Source organism: Tachysurus fulvidraco, chromosome 6 (genome assembly GCF_022655615.1).
Source record: "Tachysurus fulvidraco isolate hzauxx_2018 chromosome 6, HZAU_PFXX_2.0, whole genome shotgun sequence".
NCBI lineage: Eukaryota > Metazoa > Chordata > Actinopteri > Siluriformes > Bagridae > Tachysurus > Tachysurus fulvidraco.
This window is the reverse complement of record NC_062523.1, coordinates 27,363,818-27,381,447: the sequence shown is the minus strand read 5'-3', so window position 1 is coordinate 27,381,447 and position 17,630 is coordinate 27,363,818. Positions and strand designations below refer to the sequence as shown.

At 35.2% G+C, this 17,630-nt stretch overlaps 2 protein-coding genes across 6 annotated transcripts in view; one reads left to right on the top strand and one right to left on the bottom strand.

Moving 5' to 3' along the window:
• Window positions 1–2,111, top strand: part of il1rl1 (interleukin 1 receptor-like 1) — a 15,019-nt gene extending 12,908 nt beyond the window's left edge. For all 3 annotated transcript variants that reach the window (XM_027152432.2, XM_027152434.2, XM_047814736.1), the window contains one exon: window positions 379–2,111. In XM_027152432.2, coding sequence (XP_027008233.1) covers window positions 379–719 — 341 coding nt within the window. In that variant the 3' untranslated portion in view covers window positions 720–2,111. The remainder of the gene's footprint in view (window positions 1–378) is intronic.
• The window catches only part of LOC113646269 (interleukin-1 receptor type 1), a 17,684-nt gene continuing 1,294 nt past the window's right edge, over window positions 1,241–17,630 (bottom strand). For all 3 annotated transcript variants that reach the window (XM_027152430.2, XM_027152431.2, XM_047814735.1), the window contains 9 exons: window positions 11,879–12,074; window positions 9,216–9,381; window positions 6,611–6,767; window positions 6,230–6,292; window positions 5,416–5,551; window positions 5,176–5,318; window positions 3,433–3,579; window positions 3,110–3,268; window positions 1,241–2,558 (listed from right to left, as the gene is read on the bottom strand). In XM_027152430.2, the coding sequence (XP_027008231.1) occupies window positions 2,140–2,558; window positions 3,110–3,268; window positions 3,433–3,579; window positions 5,176–5,318; window positions 5,416–5,551; window positions 6,230–6,292; window positions 6,611–6,767; window positions 9,216–9,381; window positions 11,879–12,074 (1,586 nt within the window). In that variant the 3' untranslated portion in view covers window positions 1,241–2,139. The remainder of the gene's footprint in view (window positions 2,559–3,109; window positions 3,269–3,432; window positions 3,580–5,175; window positions 5,319–5,415; window positions 5,552–6,229; window positions 6,293–6,610; window positions 6,768–9,215; window positions 9,382–11,878; window positions 12,075–17,630) is intronic.

Below are 17,630 nucleotides of genomic sequence, written 5' to 3'. Positions count from 1 at the left end.
TTGGAGAGTGTGTTTTGTTTGGTTATTTGTTTTCTTGTTTGTTTCATTTATCTTGGACCAACTAATGACCGTGGGGTTTGCTTTACCCTATATATGTGGTGTACTCTGTTAATGAGGGGGGAAACAACTTGTTGTGGTTTGAGGTTATGTTTTACTTTTGCAGTGGAGTGTGGATTGAAAAAAAATTAATGAAGTCAATCATGGTATATAAAGTCATAGGTCCAGATTTTTTGTCAAGCTTTTTTTTTTTTTTTTAAAGATTGTTGGCCTTTTTTGTGACTTTTCACACTGAATGACTTGGGAAAAAGATGCAGTCGACTAATGCAAATACAGGTCTAAATAAAGAAACTAACCCAGAAATGTATCTACCACCACCAGATTGCACAGCGTTTATTGAGACGAGTATGCAGCTGAGCCGCAGACTCATAGCTGTGTTGCCAGGAAGCAGTCACCATCAAGGTGCCACAGCCTCCCTGTGTTATGACTGGCATGTGGGACTGCACCGGGTGCTGGTTGAGCAGGAGCTCAGAGTGATTCTAATTCAACTGGATGACATGAAGGAGTATTCCCATCTGCCCCTGGGGCTGCAGCATCTACTCCAGAAGACTCCGCCCCTAAGGTGGAACGAGCGGAGTAGCCGAGCAACTTGCCCCTCCTCTTGTTTCTGGAAGCAGGTGCGCTACATGATGCCTGTTCCTTCAGTCTCCAGCTCTCGTTGATGTTGACATTTAACTCTATTTAAGCACTGTTAAACTTCTATCTTAAATGTACCTGAAGTCACAAAACAGTATCTATCTATCTATCTATCTATCTATCTATCTATCTATCTATCTATCTATCTATCTATCTATCTATCTATCTATCTATCTATCTATCTATCCACTTGGAAACATGAATGTAACCTATTATAAATTGTACATAAGGATTTTTATGTACACAATTATAACATATGATTGATCATTTTCAAATTGATTGTATAATTGTATTAATTGTATTAAATAAAGATAAGATTCTTCTTGTACCTAGGTGTCTACAGGAAATTCCTTCTCTATTTCCAGAGATTGCTGCAGAGTTATAAGTAAAAAAAAAAAAAACTTAACCTAGTTAATTCTGAGTAACTAGTTGTGGGTTAGTGCTGGTTAGAATACCAGCTGTTTGTGCTTTTGAGTATAATAAAGGCAGAAATATAGAAATTAATTTAGAAAAAAATAGAGAAAATATTAGATTTAAAAACTTAGAATACATTTCTGTAAATAAATCAAACATTTAATATTAAATCTTATAAACAAACCAATAAAAACAGATGTGCATTTACATCTTCTGAAAAATATTAATAAACAATCCGATATGAGAAGTTTACTTGCTCTCTGGTGCCTTCATGTGGACAGAGTCAGGAATATATGGACAGAGTCAGGAATATAATTTAAGCCTCTTTGTCCTGCTTTCAAAACACTTATTTACACTTTTTGAATAGGAAATCCTGAACCAGAACCAAAACCTTTTCAATTAGTTCTGAATGAAACACAGAAGCCGAATACTACAGGGACAGACCAGCATCTTCCATGTTAAATTCCATGTGTCATAAATAGTGTACATTGATGATGATGATGATGATGATGATGATGATGATTCTGTTCATTGAAACTGCTGGAATATTGGACATGGTACCAATAAACATGCCTACTGTATATCACTTCCTATTTCTTCTTCGTAGGGTTTTCAGGTTAAACTATATTCAAACATACAGGGATTTTTTCTCTGCCAGTCTCCAGTCGCTGTACTGTGAAGTCGCCAGTAGGCATTCCTATCCTCTGCTGGTTGCCTTAATAATAACGTTTATACTCCCAGCTACAATAAAACATTCTGGAGGGAAATTTGGTGTCTGTGTGTAAATCTCAGAGCGACATCCGCTCGCTTTTTTGATGCTTATGTGAAAATGTAGAATAACAACAGAATAGTGCAAGGTTTGAATCCTGGTTATATCAAAGCCATCCATGTCCTCTCTGAGTGGGATGCTCTGACAAACTGTTCATTATGTGGAAGAGGGTGAATAATCCTTGGTCTGAGACGACTTCCTGTTTGGTTTCTGTCATAGCAGACTAAAAAAAGTCTTTGTAACAAAAACTGAATACAACAGCTTTAAACCATAAAACCACGTCTGGCTTTTGGCACTGGTGGCATTCGATAACGCAGCTGCTTCCAGAATCTTTCATTAGGATTAATAGTGTAGTGCTGCTTCCACTTGAGTATGCCCTGAGTCTGCTTAATATAGCGCAGGGATTCAGGGAGCAGAGCCTCATCCACGTCCCCTCCCACCTGCACCAGGATGACCTGCAGACACTCTTTCACCAAGGCATCATACAGACCCACCCAGCACTCGTAAGGACCCCAGTTTAGCTGAGATGTGGTTATGTTGTTGTTTAGACTGAGGTGTTCAGGTGGCATATTCTGTAAAAGTCTTACTTTATTCTCTGAGGTTTTTGTGAAAGCCTCGGGTGTAAGAACAATGATTAGCCGGCGACTCTTCTCCACTGTTTCAGATATGGCATCAGGGATCGCTGGAAAGGAAATTAAATAAAAGTAACTTAAGGAATTAAATTAAAAGGGAAAATAATTAAAATTAAATAAAAGGGACTTACATTTACATTTATTTATGTTTTTGTGTTGTGACCACATTTGTTTCTACCTTTGAGATCTTTGAGAATTTGATGTAGTGAACTTACATTTATTTTCGCTGTGCTGTTATCAATTCTGTCATCTGTGAAGTTATTACTGTTAAATGCAGGATTTGGGGGGAAATTATATAGGTACTTGTGCATGTATGTGTGATGAGAAGCTGAAAGTGACAGCTGTGAGAACGTACGATCGCTGATGCAGAAACACTCTTGGCTCTTTCCGTCTGTCAACATGTAGTGTATTATGTATAGTGTGTTGTGACGTTCTCTTTTTGTATTCAGAGTTACATTGCTATAACACACTACAAGTTTGTCTTATTGTGCAGCCCATGTATCGTAGTCGACTGCTTTAACAGACGTCTGCGTGAACTGTCTCAATCACTATCGCTGTGTTTGACAAATGAACAATGCAATGCAAAAGACTGTAGATGTACCTGTGCCTGGGTCTGTATCACGATCACTAATAAACAATTTATAGCCAAAGCGATCCTCCAGAACCTCTGGAAGGACATGTAGGGCAAAGGTTGTTCCAAAAGAAACTCTGTGATCATCAGCGTACAGGTAACTGACGTAGGCATCATACAGTTTCCCATCTGTCAGGTCAAATAGAGCAATAAACAATTTTTAAAAATGCTCTTTATAAACCTTGGAAGATTACAGAACATATAATAAGCAATATTGGTATATTTGTTCATTTATTGGATGTTTTTTCACACTGTAGTACTGAAAACATACATTTACATACAATTGTACTCACCATTCTGTTGTTTCAAACAAGGGCTGAGGCTCCTGTAAGCGAGCACCAGGTCCACTTTAAACTTATATAACACCAGTAAAACTCCCAGTGCTACTAGTGCAAAAGCTGTGAATACTGCCAACGGGACATAGAGCTCACTCTCACCAGCTGTTATGAAGAAAACATCTGAGTTAACATCTAATGAGGGAAACTGATGGACTAATCAACGTGAAAATCAGAATGGATGTTTAACGTTTTCTTCCATAAGTATTGGCACTCCAGTGCCCGTATTCTTAAAGAATCTCAGAGAGCTCCTAATTTAGCTTAAAAATGTCTAACTCGAAATCTTATCTTCAGAGTGATTCAGGACAATTTCACAAGGAAACAAGGAAACTACAACAACTTTTATCTTAGAGAGGAGGCTTAACTCGATACTAGGTATGACACATTCTTTTGAAGACTGTGATTGGTTGTCCATTAAAAAAAAAATTAGGAGCACTTCATAAAACCTGGTCTATTATAAACCTTCACTTTGTCTCTATGTTCAGATATTTGAGTCTATACTGTGTAGGGATTACATTCGTGAACGATCATATTAGAGATGTTCTAACATCTGTATGTTATTAATGTAATAAATGTAATGTAAATGTAAACATCTCTGACACAGTGCAGAAAAACTATATAATTTCTGCTGCCATGGCATTTCAGCGCTGTTTCTGAGATGTTAGCATATCTCTAAATTATACTAGGATCTTCTCTTTAATTTTTAGGTCTAACACGCACATTTCTAATAATATTCTTAGAGTTTTGTCACTAGGAGCAACTCTTTGTTCCAAATCACTTCCACAGAGAGGTGAGAAATGCATTCTACCAGCTAGCTAATTAATAGGTTTTTCTCAGCTTTTGATTATAAACGCAAATATACGTTCACATTATATGCATCAGAATGGATCATGGAAAACAAACAAAAAAGAAGAATTAGAAAGGAAGAAAAGAAAAAAAGGAAGAAATAACATGGCTTGGACAAGACAAAAGCATGATCCAAATTTGTCAGGAGGAACAGAAAGAAAAGAACAAAAAGAGAAATGGACAAACTTTTCAAGCACTGAAGACACTTTTTGACACTGAAGAAGTGGAGAGAGAGAGAGAGAGAGAGAGAGAGAGAGAGAGAGAGAGAGAGAGAGAGAGAGATATCTAGGACACAAACTAAAGCACACAGCAAAACATAAATCGAAGCAGTACAAAAGGTCAAAGATGATGTAATTTAAATCAAATCTAAAACAAGTCAAATGAGAGTAAGCTGGCAAAATGATTAAACCCCAAACCTCATGGGAAGCTGGAACACAGTGAATACAAAAACATTCATCAAACTTATTACATTTCTAACCTGATGAGCGTATGTTATGGCCTTCACACCCACCAGATCTCAACCCACTGAAGACATACAGGACAATCCGGAGTGATGTGATACTGTATATAGCTTTCTTTTAGATAAGTGAATATCTTATATAGTTCCAGACACTTGTAGAATCTAGAAAGACACATGAGGCTCAGTGCCTCAGTAACACACTTTAGATTTTACTTTAATCTGTCTTCTGTCTATGGATTCTTTCTGAGATGGGATTGTAACTAAGTGAGCGTTTTCATAAACACATTGGATTTTAGACTTTCTGCTGTCATTGTGTTGAGATTTCCCAACATTTTAAATGGGCACTTGGTAAAACAGGCTTGTGTGTGTGTAATATAGTGTGTGTAAGAACTCACCCGGAATAAGTATAATCGTGCCACTGTCATGACCATAAGAGCCATGGAATATGCACTTAAAAGGGATGTTGAAGAATTCTTTCTGAACTTTAGAAATGGACAGATTGCTGTGGCGATACTCCATGTTGTTTTCTGTTGTACAGCTAAAAGCAAACAAAAGAACATCTCATTCTAACACACATTATGATTTTATGTATTCAGTTCACGTATGATACGCAGCACACACACTTTCATACTTACTTTTCAACAAAACTTAGGTATGGGTTGGTTTCCACAAAGCTGCCATTCAGCAGCCAGTACGGACTGATTTCTACACGATCTTTCTGACAGGATCCGAGACCAACAAAAACTTTGCAATTTAACACCTGCTTTGAACCTGTAGTAACAAACATGAACACTTCAACTGAGGTAACAACGTAACAGCAGTGCAAAGAAACAGCAGGAAACTGAATCATTATAATAACAACAATAATAATCATTTAACTTGAACTATAAAACAGAGCCAATGTGCTTTTCCCAGCAATCATTTAAAAAAAAAAAAAGCAGTTTTAATGTGCTTGTTGGAACAGTAACACTATTCTGTACTCCCCAGGTACATCTAATCCTGATTTTATTTGGGTAGCATATGTACTAATTTCTTCATACAGATGCACATATATCATTTTCTGGAGTAAAACATTTGATGTAAAACTTAAAAGTTAATCTTTTGGGGTGAAACTGTTGAGGTAAAACTTTGGGGTAAAACGTTTTGGGGTGAAACTGTTTAGGTAAAACTTTGCATTAAAACTTTGGGGTTAATCTCTTGAGGTATAAAAAATTGAGGTATAACTTTGGGTTAAAACATTTGAGCGAAATTTTAACGTTAAATGAAAAAGAAATTTTGAAATGAAAAAAAGGAATACGGAATATAAGGATATAAGAAAAATAAGCATGGTCTTTAAGCAAGCAGTTTTGTCAGTACTGCTCTTGCTTCTAAGTAATGGCACTCCTGCACTGCTCTCAAGAAGTCATTAATATCTTATTCATTAACGGTAAAATCTTTCTTCACACTCACCCAGTTTTACAGCAAGAGTTTCCTGTCGTGGTTTTATGACTCTGGGCTTCTGTGGAACAGGACCTGTTTACACAGCATTGATGGTACATGGTGTAAAAGAGGTCACAGCATGCAATTCGAATTACAAGAAGTGTGAAGTTTTCTTTTATGTGCAAGCTAGTCTTTTGCAATACATTTACAGGAAAAGTGCTTTTATATTCACTCTGGTATTTTTTTTAGTTAATGGCACAATCTAATATCTGTCTGTGTGTGTGTGTGTGTGTGTGTGTGTGTGTGTGTGTGTGTGTGTGTGTGTGTGTGTGTGTGTGTGTGTGTGTGTGTGTGTGTGTGTGTGTCTGTCTGTCTGTGTGTCTGTGTGTGTGTGTGTTTGTGTGTATTTACCTGGTTCAAAGAGCATGGCTTGTATGCTCTTAGCAAAAGTATATGAAGTTCCATTAAGGGTGAAGTTCATTATGCAGGTATACACTCCTTTATGTTCCTCTAAAACAGGGTGGAACTTAATCTTCTGAGAGTTCGCATTTCTGAGAGGTCTGCAATCCTATTAAGCATAAACAATGCTTAATTTATATATATATATATATATATATATATATATATATATATATATATATATATATATATATATATACGTATATATATATAGTACAGACCAAAAGTTTGGACACACCTCATTCAAAGAGAACATTTAGTTCATAACAAAAAAGTGTGAAACAACTGAGAATATGTTATATTGCCTTTTTGCTTTGATTACTGCTTTGCACACTCTTGGCATTCTCTTGATGAGCTTCAAGAGGTAGTCACCTGAAATGGTCTTCCAACAGTCTTGAAGGAGTTCCCAGAGATGCTTCGCACTTGTTGGCCCTTTTGCCTTCACTCTGCGGTCCAGCTCACCCCAGACCATCTCGATTGGGTTCAGGTCCGGTGACTGTGGAGGCCAGGTCATCTGGCGCAGCACCCCATCACTCTCCTTCATGGTCAAATAGCCCTTACACAGCCTGGAGGTGTGTTTGGGGTCATTTTTTTTCACACTTTTTTGTATATAATTCCACATGTGTTAATTCATAGTTTTGATGCCTTCAGTGTGAATCTACAATTTTCATAGTCATGAAAATAAAGAAAACTCTTTGAATGAGAAGGTGTGTCCAAACTTTTGGTCTGTACTGTATATACAGTATATATACAGTGCTCTGCGTAAATGAGTACACCCCCTTTAAAAAGTAACATTTTAAACAATATCTCAATGAACATAAAACAATTGTCAAAAATGTTGAGAAGACTAAGTTTAATATAACATCTTATATGTTTAACTTATAACATGAAAGTAAAGTTAATAATTTAATTTAAAATACACATTTTTCAGTTTAACTCAAATTAGGGTGATGTAAAAATGAGTACAGCCCACTGAAAATGTCTGGTGCAAAACAAAATTTTCGACTACAAATGTCTAATTTAACAAGAATTCAACCACAGGTGAGTCTAATTATTTATTACACGGGTGTCCAGCAGACAGTTGACTATAAAAGGGTGTTAGGCTACATCCCATTTCATGCAGTCAGCAATGGCACCACATGGAAGAGAAATGTCACAAGACCTGAGAAAGAAAATAATTTCTCTACACCAGAAAGGTGAAGGCTACAAGCGGATCATCGTCCAGGGAAGTTAACTAGAGTTTGCCAAGGCCCATGCTGACAAAGCGGAATACTACTGGGACTCTATACTCTGGTGTGATGAGACCAAGATAAATGTTTTTGGAACTGATGGCTTCAAAACTGTATGGTGTCACAAAGGTGAGGAATACAAAGAAAAATGCATGGTGCCTACTGTGAAACATGGTGGTAGCAGTATCCTTATGTGGGGCTGCATGAGTGCTGCTGGTGTCGGGGGGGCTGCATTTTTTTGATGGCATCATGAATTCACAGATGTACTACTCTACTGAAAAAGAAGATGCTACCATCACTCCGTGCTCTTGTTCGTGCACTTTTCCAACATGACAATGATCCTAAACACACATCTAAGGCCACTGTTGGATTTCTGAAGAAGAACAGGGTAAAAGTGATTCGGTGGCCAAGTACATCTCCTGATCTGAACCCAAATGAACATCACTCTGTATCCAATCTCAAAAAGAGGTCATTCTTGAAGAATGGAAAAAGATGGATGTTGCAAAATGTCACCAGCTTGTCCATTCCATGCCATGAAGACTTGGTGCTGTCATTAACAGTCATGGAGGCAATATAAAGTACTACTGTAGATGTAGTCTACTTATTGTGGGGTGTACTTATTTTTGCATCACCCTAATTTGAGTTAAACTGAAAAATGTGTATTTTATTTTAAATTAAAGAATTAACTTTACTTTCATGTTATACGTTAAACAGATAAAACTTAGTCTTGTCAACATTTTGGACAATTGTTTTGTGTTCAATGAGATATTGTTTAAAAATGTTACTTTTTAAAGGGGGTGTACTCATTTACGCTGAGCACTGTATATATGAGCATGAGCCCAGTTTATTACATACACCAACTTGTTAGTTTCACTCATTAACCCTTTTATTTCTCTTACAGGTTTATAAATACTGACTGCAGCCCATCTGCATCTGAATGATTTATCAGTACATGAGTCTACAGCTGACCAGAGATGTAGGTGTACTGACCAAATTGAGTGCATTTATTAAGAGTACTGTTTGAACAGGTCCAATAAATGTTTGCTTCATAGAAGACCTATGAATATAATATACCACAATAAAATAGATTTTTTTTCTCCATCTTTTATTTCCACTCTCACCTGTCCAGATCTTTGTGAAAGAAAAGAAGGAAAGATATTTGTGTGTTTATATTGCTAATAATTAATATGACTTGTGTTGGTTAAAATACTACATATATTTTCTGTTGTTTTTTTTTTGTGGCCATCAAGTCTAATAAAGCTTAGGTTTGATGCAGAATGTCATTCTTTACCCAGTGAATTTCTCATTCGACAACTTTTGCAAGATACCTTCATCCAGGTCCAGCTCACAATGGAAATGTTCCGCCTGACTTCACTGTCACAATCAAGATGTTGATTACTGCTCTTTTTCAGATACACAGGCTTGGGCACTGGGGGACATTCGTGCTTGGCTACAGAAATGGAAAAATGGATCTCTGAAGGTCCATCTATGTTACTGTGATTAGGAGAGAGGAAGAACGTGTCTGATTAAATGAAATGCTAAACACAATTTCATTTGTACACTGTGTTGTATATTTGACGATTTTTGACGAGTTTTTCTAAGATTTGCTCAGAAAACTCAGTTCAGGTTACAAATTCTTCTTCTTATCACACAAGTCTTGTTGATTCTCAGTGGATTTCTGAGCGTTGGTTTGTTCTATTAAATTTCTGTTTTGGGACTATATTATTGTCTTTAATTATAGGTTTTACTAAAAAATTTTGCTGAGTTTTTGTGCTCATGTCCTGCTTCCTTCGCAGCACTTTGGTATACATTGCAAATTCTAGGTTCTATTGAACACTTAAAGGTTTAACTACATTCAAAAATTTACATATGTTTTAGGGTTTTAAAAAAAAATCTATTAAATTAGAGGATAAATGGAAGTGGGACGTGGAAAAGTCCACAGTTTTAATCACTGAGACACTGATGACCTACTGATGGTTGGAAATTCAACCTGATGCTGTCAGGCCCGGTGACACTGACCCTGTGCTCTGATGGCAGCTTTGTGGACTATGCTAAAAAAAGACAACTCGAGTGGTGCAATATGTCACTGATTCTTGAGATAAGGAACAAAACATGTCCCACATCAAAATCTTACAATTTGCCTTAAAAAACAATAAATTGTTTCATTTAAAAAGGCTTTAAAAGTTGGATATGGAAGACTTGTGTACAGTATGTTTAGACCCTTAGTTTTGTATATATTTATGTTATTTCATAGTAATTTTATAAAATACCGGCACTGTACTATGAAAGCCTATGCAAATGAACTCGTCCTCTGTAGAGGTCACAGTATCAAACTGCAAAAAAAAGTGTTTTAAAATGCACAAAATGCACAAACATGAATATGAGGTTAATTGCATGGCTTAATAAAATATCACAAAATACTTAAAGTGAACATTACATTATTTTATACATTAACAACAGCCTTTCAAAATCTGTCATCAATTCATGTCAACTCCGTCAGATATTTTTCAAATTCGAAATAAATCAGTCATATTTTGGTCAGCTTTAACCCTGAGGACCCCCTTTGAATTTTGTCTGTTGATGGATGAGGCAGTTCAACACATGGCCTCGTAAGTTTTACATTTTTTTAAATATTCAGCAAACAAGTTGAAATCCCTGTGGTCACAGCTTTTATGTGTCAACACTGTCTTCAAAGTAGGGATGATTTTAATCAAGAATTTTGAAATAAAAGTTGGTATTTTGATTTAGTTTAGTGGCAGCTGACCACTGAGGTAAATCAAAATGGCTACCATTTATTAGACATGATTAAATTGAAAAAACATATTGGTTTGTCAACTCCGTCAGACATCAACTCCGTCAGATATTTTGTCTGAAGGTGTCGACATGTAAGCTGACTGTAATGTGTCTGTCTGTGTTTTCCCCTTGTTTCTGTCTGCCGTCTCTCCCTGATGTTAATTGTTGACCCCGCCCACCTATCTGTTACCATGGACACTAATTACATTCAATCTCTTCCCCAGGTGTTTTGTCTTAGTCCTTGTCTGTCTCTGTTTTGTGATTGGTTCTCGTTCACCATATATACTCTGTCTGTTCACTTCAATGTTGTTGGTCGATGTTGGTGTGTGCATGTCCATGTTCCTGTTTCCTGTTTGTTCCGCGTTGCCTGCCTGTTTGTTTCTGTTTTGTTTATTAAAAACCTTAAACTGCATTTGGATACTCACTCGCCGTTGTCTCAACGTGTCACATCGTGACACTGACGGAGTAAAAATACTTATTAAGTAACGTACACTACCGTTCAAAAGTTTAGGGTCACTTGACTAAAATGTTAACTATGATCTTAATAATCATTTAAGCTGAAGGTGAATGGTTAAATGCTTGAAATTACTTTTGTAGACAAAAATATACCTGTGCCAAACAGATTAATTTCTGTTATTAGAAAACTAAAATTTTATTTTAAAATATTATTTTTGAAATAGATGACTTACACTGAATATTGAAGAAAAAACAGCCAAAAAGAGCCCAGATTAAATATGAACTCCTTCTATACTCTTTAAAATCATCCTAAATTGAAAATTTAAGAAGCTTCTTGAAAAAATGACACGCGTACGGTTTTGCAATTTCTAGGAAAAGGGTGACTGCACTTCAGATGATAAAATATAACAGAGTTTTGATTTATTTTGGATGCTTTTAGTCACCAACATAATTCTTACAGTTACATTTGTGTTATGCCATAGTTTGGACAAGTTTATAAATATTGTGGTATATGAACTACAAAAAAAACAGAGGAAAAAGACACATCATCTGTGGTTCAATGGTGTCTAAAACACAGGCAGTTCTACAGGTCTCCATTTTATGTATTAGATCATTAGACTCATTGAGTTTGTGAGTAATACAGCTGTTTAGTAAAGACACACACACACACACACACACACACACACACACACACACACAGACACACATTTTATATGATGATTATCATGAGATGATGTCATACCTGTAATAACATGAGTAGTTCCCGCTGTGTGACTCTTGTGCAGGGAGGAACCACAGTGCTTTGTCTATGACCTTTATCCCTGCATCCCAATCCTGTTCCATGTTCACACTTACCACTTCATCTTCATGAAACAAGCTACAGTTAAGGATAAACACGTGACCTGCACTGATCTCTAGCTGCTTTGTGTTCATACAGCCTGAAAAATAATAAAAGAACAAGGAAGAAGATGCATGTAGTCTGGGTGGTTAAAAAAGAGCAGGAAAGAAATTTTTTTAAAAAGTGAAAAGACATACGGCTAAGTACAGGTATGCTGACCCATACTCAGAATTTGTTCTCTGGGTTTAACCCATCCAAAGTGCACACACACACAGCAGTGAACACACACACACCGTGAACACACCCCCGGAGCAGTGGGCAGCCATTTATGTAATTTGTTGCTATGACATTTCTGCGCTGTGTCTGAGATGTTTACATTTACGTTTACATTACATTTATTACATTTATAACATACAGATATTAGCACATCTCTAATATAATCGGTCAGGAATGTAATCCCTACACGATATAGACTCAAATATCTTCACACAAAGTGAAGGTTTATAATAGACCAGATTTTATAAAGTGCTCCTATTTTTTAAATCACAGTCTTCAAGAGAATGCGTCATGCCTAGTAACAGGTTTAGCCACTCCTCCTCTAAGACCTGTATAGATATTTTGTTTTCAGTCCAGATATCAGAATTTTGTCAAACCTATGCTCTTTAAGATAAATGTTGCTTTATTTTCCTTGTTCAGAGTTTCTCTGTGAATCACTCTGAAGATAAGATTCCTAGTTAGACATTTTAAGCTAAATTAGGAGCTCTCTGAGATCATAGGCAAAATGTTGGAGAGAAATTGGAAAAGGTTTTTCTTATTCCGAGAGGGTTTCTTATTCAGTTTATGTGAATTATCTTAGAACCAATTTAAAAATCCAAAACAGAAAAAATAGTAGATTCATTATATATTGCTAATATATTGTTTTTGTTTTTTTAAATATCAGAATGCCCAAAACATTCATTTCTGATCAATATATTGTAGTTACACACAGATTAAATTGGGCTGTACCTATGTCTAGTTAATAAAACCTATATAGATATTTAGTTCATTTATTGGTTTAAAGTTTGACAATAGGAGGGAATATTCTAATAGATAGATAGATAGATAGATAGATAGATAGATAGATAGATAGATAGATAGATAGATAGATAGATAGATAGATAGATAGATAGATAGATAGATAGATAGATGGATGGATGGATGGATAGATAGACTGACCAAATTGAGTGCATTTATTAAGAGTACTGTTCGAACAGGTCCAATAAATGTTTGCATTGTAGCATCTCATAATTGATAGGATTCTTCAGATATCTGAGGACCTATGAATATAATATACCACAATAAAATAGATTTCTTTTTCCCCATCTACTGTCATCATATCAGATGTAAATATCAACTGTTATCCTATCAGATGTAAAATTATTATTATAGTGCAAAAGAGACAAAAATGGCCATTGGAAATTATTTTGAAGGATAAGGAACTACCTTTGTATTCGATTTTAGTTACATAGAATAACAAAAATGAATCTGGCCCAAATACATGTTTTAGTGGTCTGTGGCCAGGGACAGTCACTGTTGCAGAGATACTGGTGTTGCTTTTAATAATTTCAATACTGTGTGTAGGAAGTGTCCCAGATTGTATTTGGTCAACTGACCTGATTTCCATTTTGAAAAAAAAACAACTGGTGCTCATAAGTGCATGAACATGGCATCACTAATGACCATAATTATAAGAACTTAATTACAAAAATCTATTTATAAAAAAAAAAAGATGCTGTTAATTCATTTTGTCCAATCAAAGTTTGTCAAAAATAAAATAAACTTATTTATTCCACATGAAGACGAGGAATACTGTGGAACTCTCTAGTGAGAGAAAAGATTAGTGATTGTATTTACATACATACTGAATCTCTCTGATATACAGGTTATGTACTGGATCAACAGTTAATTAAGAGCTCTTAAATGTGAAAAAGAGAGCTAATTTACCATTACGTTTCATTCTTGTTAGTTTTAACACTGATAACTGAATGTGGGTGGGTATTTTCCCCTCAGGTTTACTACAGGGTTATGAAGAGGCTTTCCTGTTTCACTCTGGTAATGATGTACAAGACTGCATATGTAACCACTACAGTCACAAGCTTTTTCCTACGAAGAGCTTCTTCACTCATGTCTGTGCTCTTTATTGAGTTGTATGTATGTCACTGCTGCTTGATGTAAAATCACCTTGCTGTAGCTCTTTTTTCCCCTCCAGCCTGCCTGATTCATTCTGATACTTTTTCTGTTTGGAGTTTCTAAACGTCTGAGTTCCTTTCTGCTGCACTACATAGTTCCAAACGCACAATCACGATTCACTCCTTCCATATATAATTTCTGCCCTGCCTTTTCTTAACTGTATTCTGTAGACTTGTACCTAAAGCTTAAACTTGTAAAAGTCATGACCCATAATCACATTCAGGTGTCAGAAGTTTCTGAGGCTTCTTTGTCATTTAATTTCAAAGACTTTTCTTTAGAACTGACACGCTCATTAGCAGTGTTGTATAATTTATTAGAAAGCAATACTTAAGTAAGAGCACAAGTGTCGTACTAGAAAAAGACTTTGGTAGAAGTGAAAGTCACCTATTAGAATATTATTCAAGTAAAAGTAAAAGTCTTACAGTATCTGATATATACTGTACTTAAGTATCAAAAGTAATTTTCTGATATTAAATGCAGAGTTTTATATTATATATTATATGACTACATAGTAAGCCAAAAGTTATGGTATTATTAAATGGCAAAAGTGGACACCAACATTTTATGCATGATGTAATGATGCCAGTCTTGAATCAAATCAGTTCATGTATGTGTGCATTCTCTACAAACAGTGTGTCCAATGAATGCAGTCATTGATAAACAAATATTCACAAGACAAAGACCAAATCAATAAACGTTATTTTTATTTAGTATTGTATGGATTGTTTGCATTAATATTTTGTTTGTGCTACAACACGGGTAATAAGAATAGTGAAATGTCACTGCTTTTGGTTGCCGTCTTTGCAGCTTTCAGCCGATTAACATTATAGATAAATGCCTCCAGCTCTGACTGCGCGTGCATGCTGCGCGTACCTGAACTTCTCCGTAGAGCGTGCGAACGTGCGTAATGCAATCTAGGAGCAGTGATTCGCCAAACCTCCCTTATTGCAGTCGCACACATTTCTTCTGATTTTATTTTGTAGTAACGAGTAACGAAGATGCTTAGTGGAAATATAACGGAGTAAAAGTATACATTTTATCTAGGAAATGTAGTGGAGTAAAAGTGAAAGTTGACAAATTTAAATAGCGAAGTAAAGTACAGATACGTGAAATTAAACTATTTGTACTTCGTTACATTACAACACTGCTCATTAGGGATCAATCTACATATTGATTGCTGTTAAGCTGCATTATAAGAAATTAATTCAGTTCAATTTATTTGTTTAGCACTTTTAACAATTATCATTGTCTCAAAGCAGCTTTACAGAAGCATAGAAACAGAATATAAGTTTTAAATTTAAAATGTATTTACTATATATCTCTATCAGTTATCCCTAATCTGCAAGCCTGAGGTGACAGGGGTGAGGAAAAACTCACTGAGATGATGAGGAAGAAACCTTGAGAGGAACCAGATTCAGAAGGGAACCTCATCCTCATTTGCGTGACACTGGACAGGAAATAATGTAAATGTAAATAATGTCCTTTCTACAACAGTTTGTAATAGAATGGAATTAAGCAACCAAAAGCTCCTTAGGAACTGACGGGTCAGATTCATTTCTAAGTTCTTTACAGACTGAATACTAATTCCATCCGCTGAAGTCTTCAAATGTTCACTGATGAAGACCCGAGCACAAAGCTGACTGACGCAATGGCAGTTCAAAGACGGTGTGAGTTACTGTAAAAAATTTAAATTTGAGTTTCTAATGAAATCCACACCTGATTCTTCCCAGTGAATAATTGTGTCTTAGGATTCAAGGAACTCTTATTTGTGCCTCCTATTTGGCTGTAAATAAAGCCTACAGATTAGATGTAGATGTCAATTCTGTCCCTTATGGTGATCTTGTCCCTTTTGTCCATGTGTATTTCTTCCACGTTTTCTAATCCTCATGTGACCTGAAAACATACTGTTATCTGTATATCTTCCAAAATATATGTCAAAAAAAATCTGAAATGTTTAAACAAAATAATTTTTTTTAAAAAGTGCTTTTAGGCTGTTTCATAAAATGTATTAAGTTCTGATCATCTACAGGCCCTGACCACATGGCCCCTCAGTGTTTAACACATTTAAAACGTTATCCTGGTTTTTTATATATATATATATATATATATATATATATATATATATATATATATATATATATATATATATATATATATTACTCTAATGTGTGTCTGCTGACATCAACTTCTTGTACATCCTGTAAAGCTTTCTAAATTTAGTCTACTGCTAATGTAACGTCTATATGGTCATGAGGGAAGTAAAAATACACAGTAACAGAAATTCCAACAGACGACATGTAGTCATGAAACTACATTATGTTGACACACTCCTGAGTCCTCCAGAACACCAAACTAACAAAGATTATTGATGATTAATAAATATTTTATGCTTTTAATTAGCTGTTAATTCATTTTTTAAAAATTATGAATGTAGGAAGGGTGTACTTTTTCATGCCTGGATTCTGAATGTTGATTTCATTTCATTTTGGGGGGGAAATATCTACATATTTAAATATGTTTTTTCTGTTGTTATCTGTTGTTCGATTCAAACTCATCCACATATTTTTCTAAGATTTTAACTTGCCACTTTAGTGCAGTTTAAAAGAACATCAGTGTATAATAAAGTCAGCTCTTCTGACTCTAACAAAGAAGAATGGAGTAAAAGAATGGAGTTATATGGGGTAACTCACCTAGTGTCAATTAGTTGTTGATAATAATGAGAAGTATTAAAATAAAATATAGTTCAAGACAAGGCTGATTTTTTGCTAACCTATTATGACTAAATTGCAATGATAGCTAGCTACAATATACATAGAGTGTTGCCAGATTACAGCATTTTATCCCTCCTCATTCAGAGTATGTTTTATTTTTATGCTTTCTCTCTGACCAGCAATAGAGAACAGTCTGAAGCTGTTCAACTACAGAGCTCCCTATAATCTGCTCTTTTAGGATTTTTATCTGATTTATTTTGACAAACAATGGATTTATAACACCAATAATCATACAAAATAAATCACTTCTACAGTTAATCAGGTTTAAATATTGAAGGGTTGTAATGGCTCTGATTATTGGATTACTGAGTATAGGTTTATACACACATGCGCACATCTAGAAGCATATCCAAATGAACTGATCTGAAATACTCAAACCAGCCCAAATGGTACAAACCACAACTTCTTCATTCTGATGTTAGTTGTGAACATGATCTGAAGACCTTGACCTGTATCTGTATTATTATTACATTATTAGAAATGTAGCATATTTTTAATTATGCTTTTTAAAATGATATTTTTAAAGAGTAATATCACATTTAATAATAATAATAATAATAATAATAATAATAATAATAATAATAATAACTTATTAGAAGAAGAAGAAGAAGAAGAAGAAGAAGAAGAAGAAGAAGAAGAAATTGAAAAAAATTTAA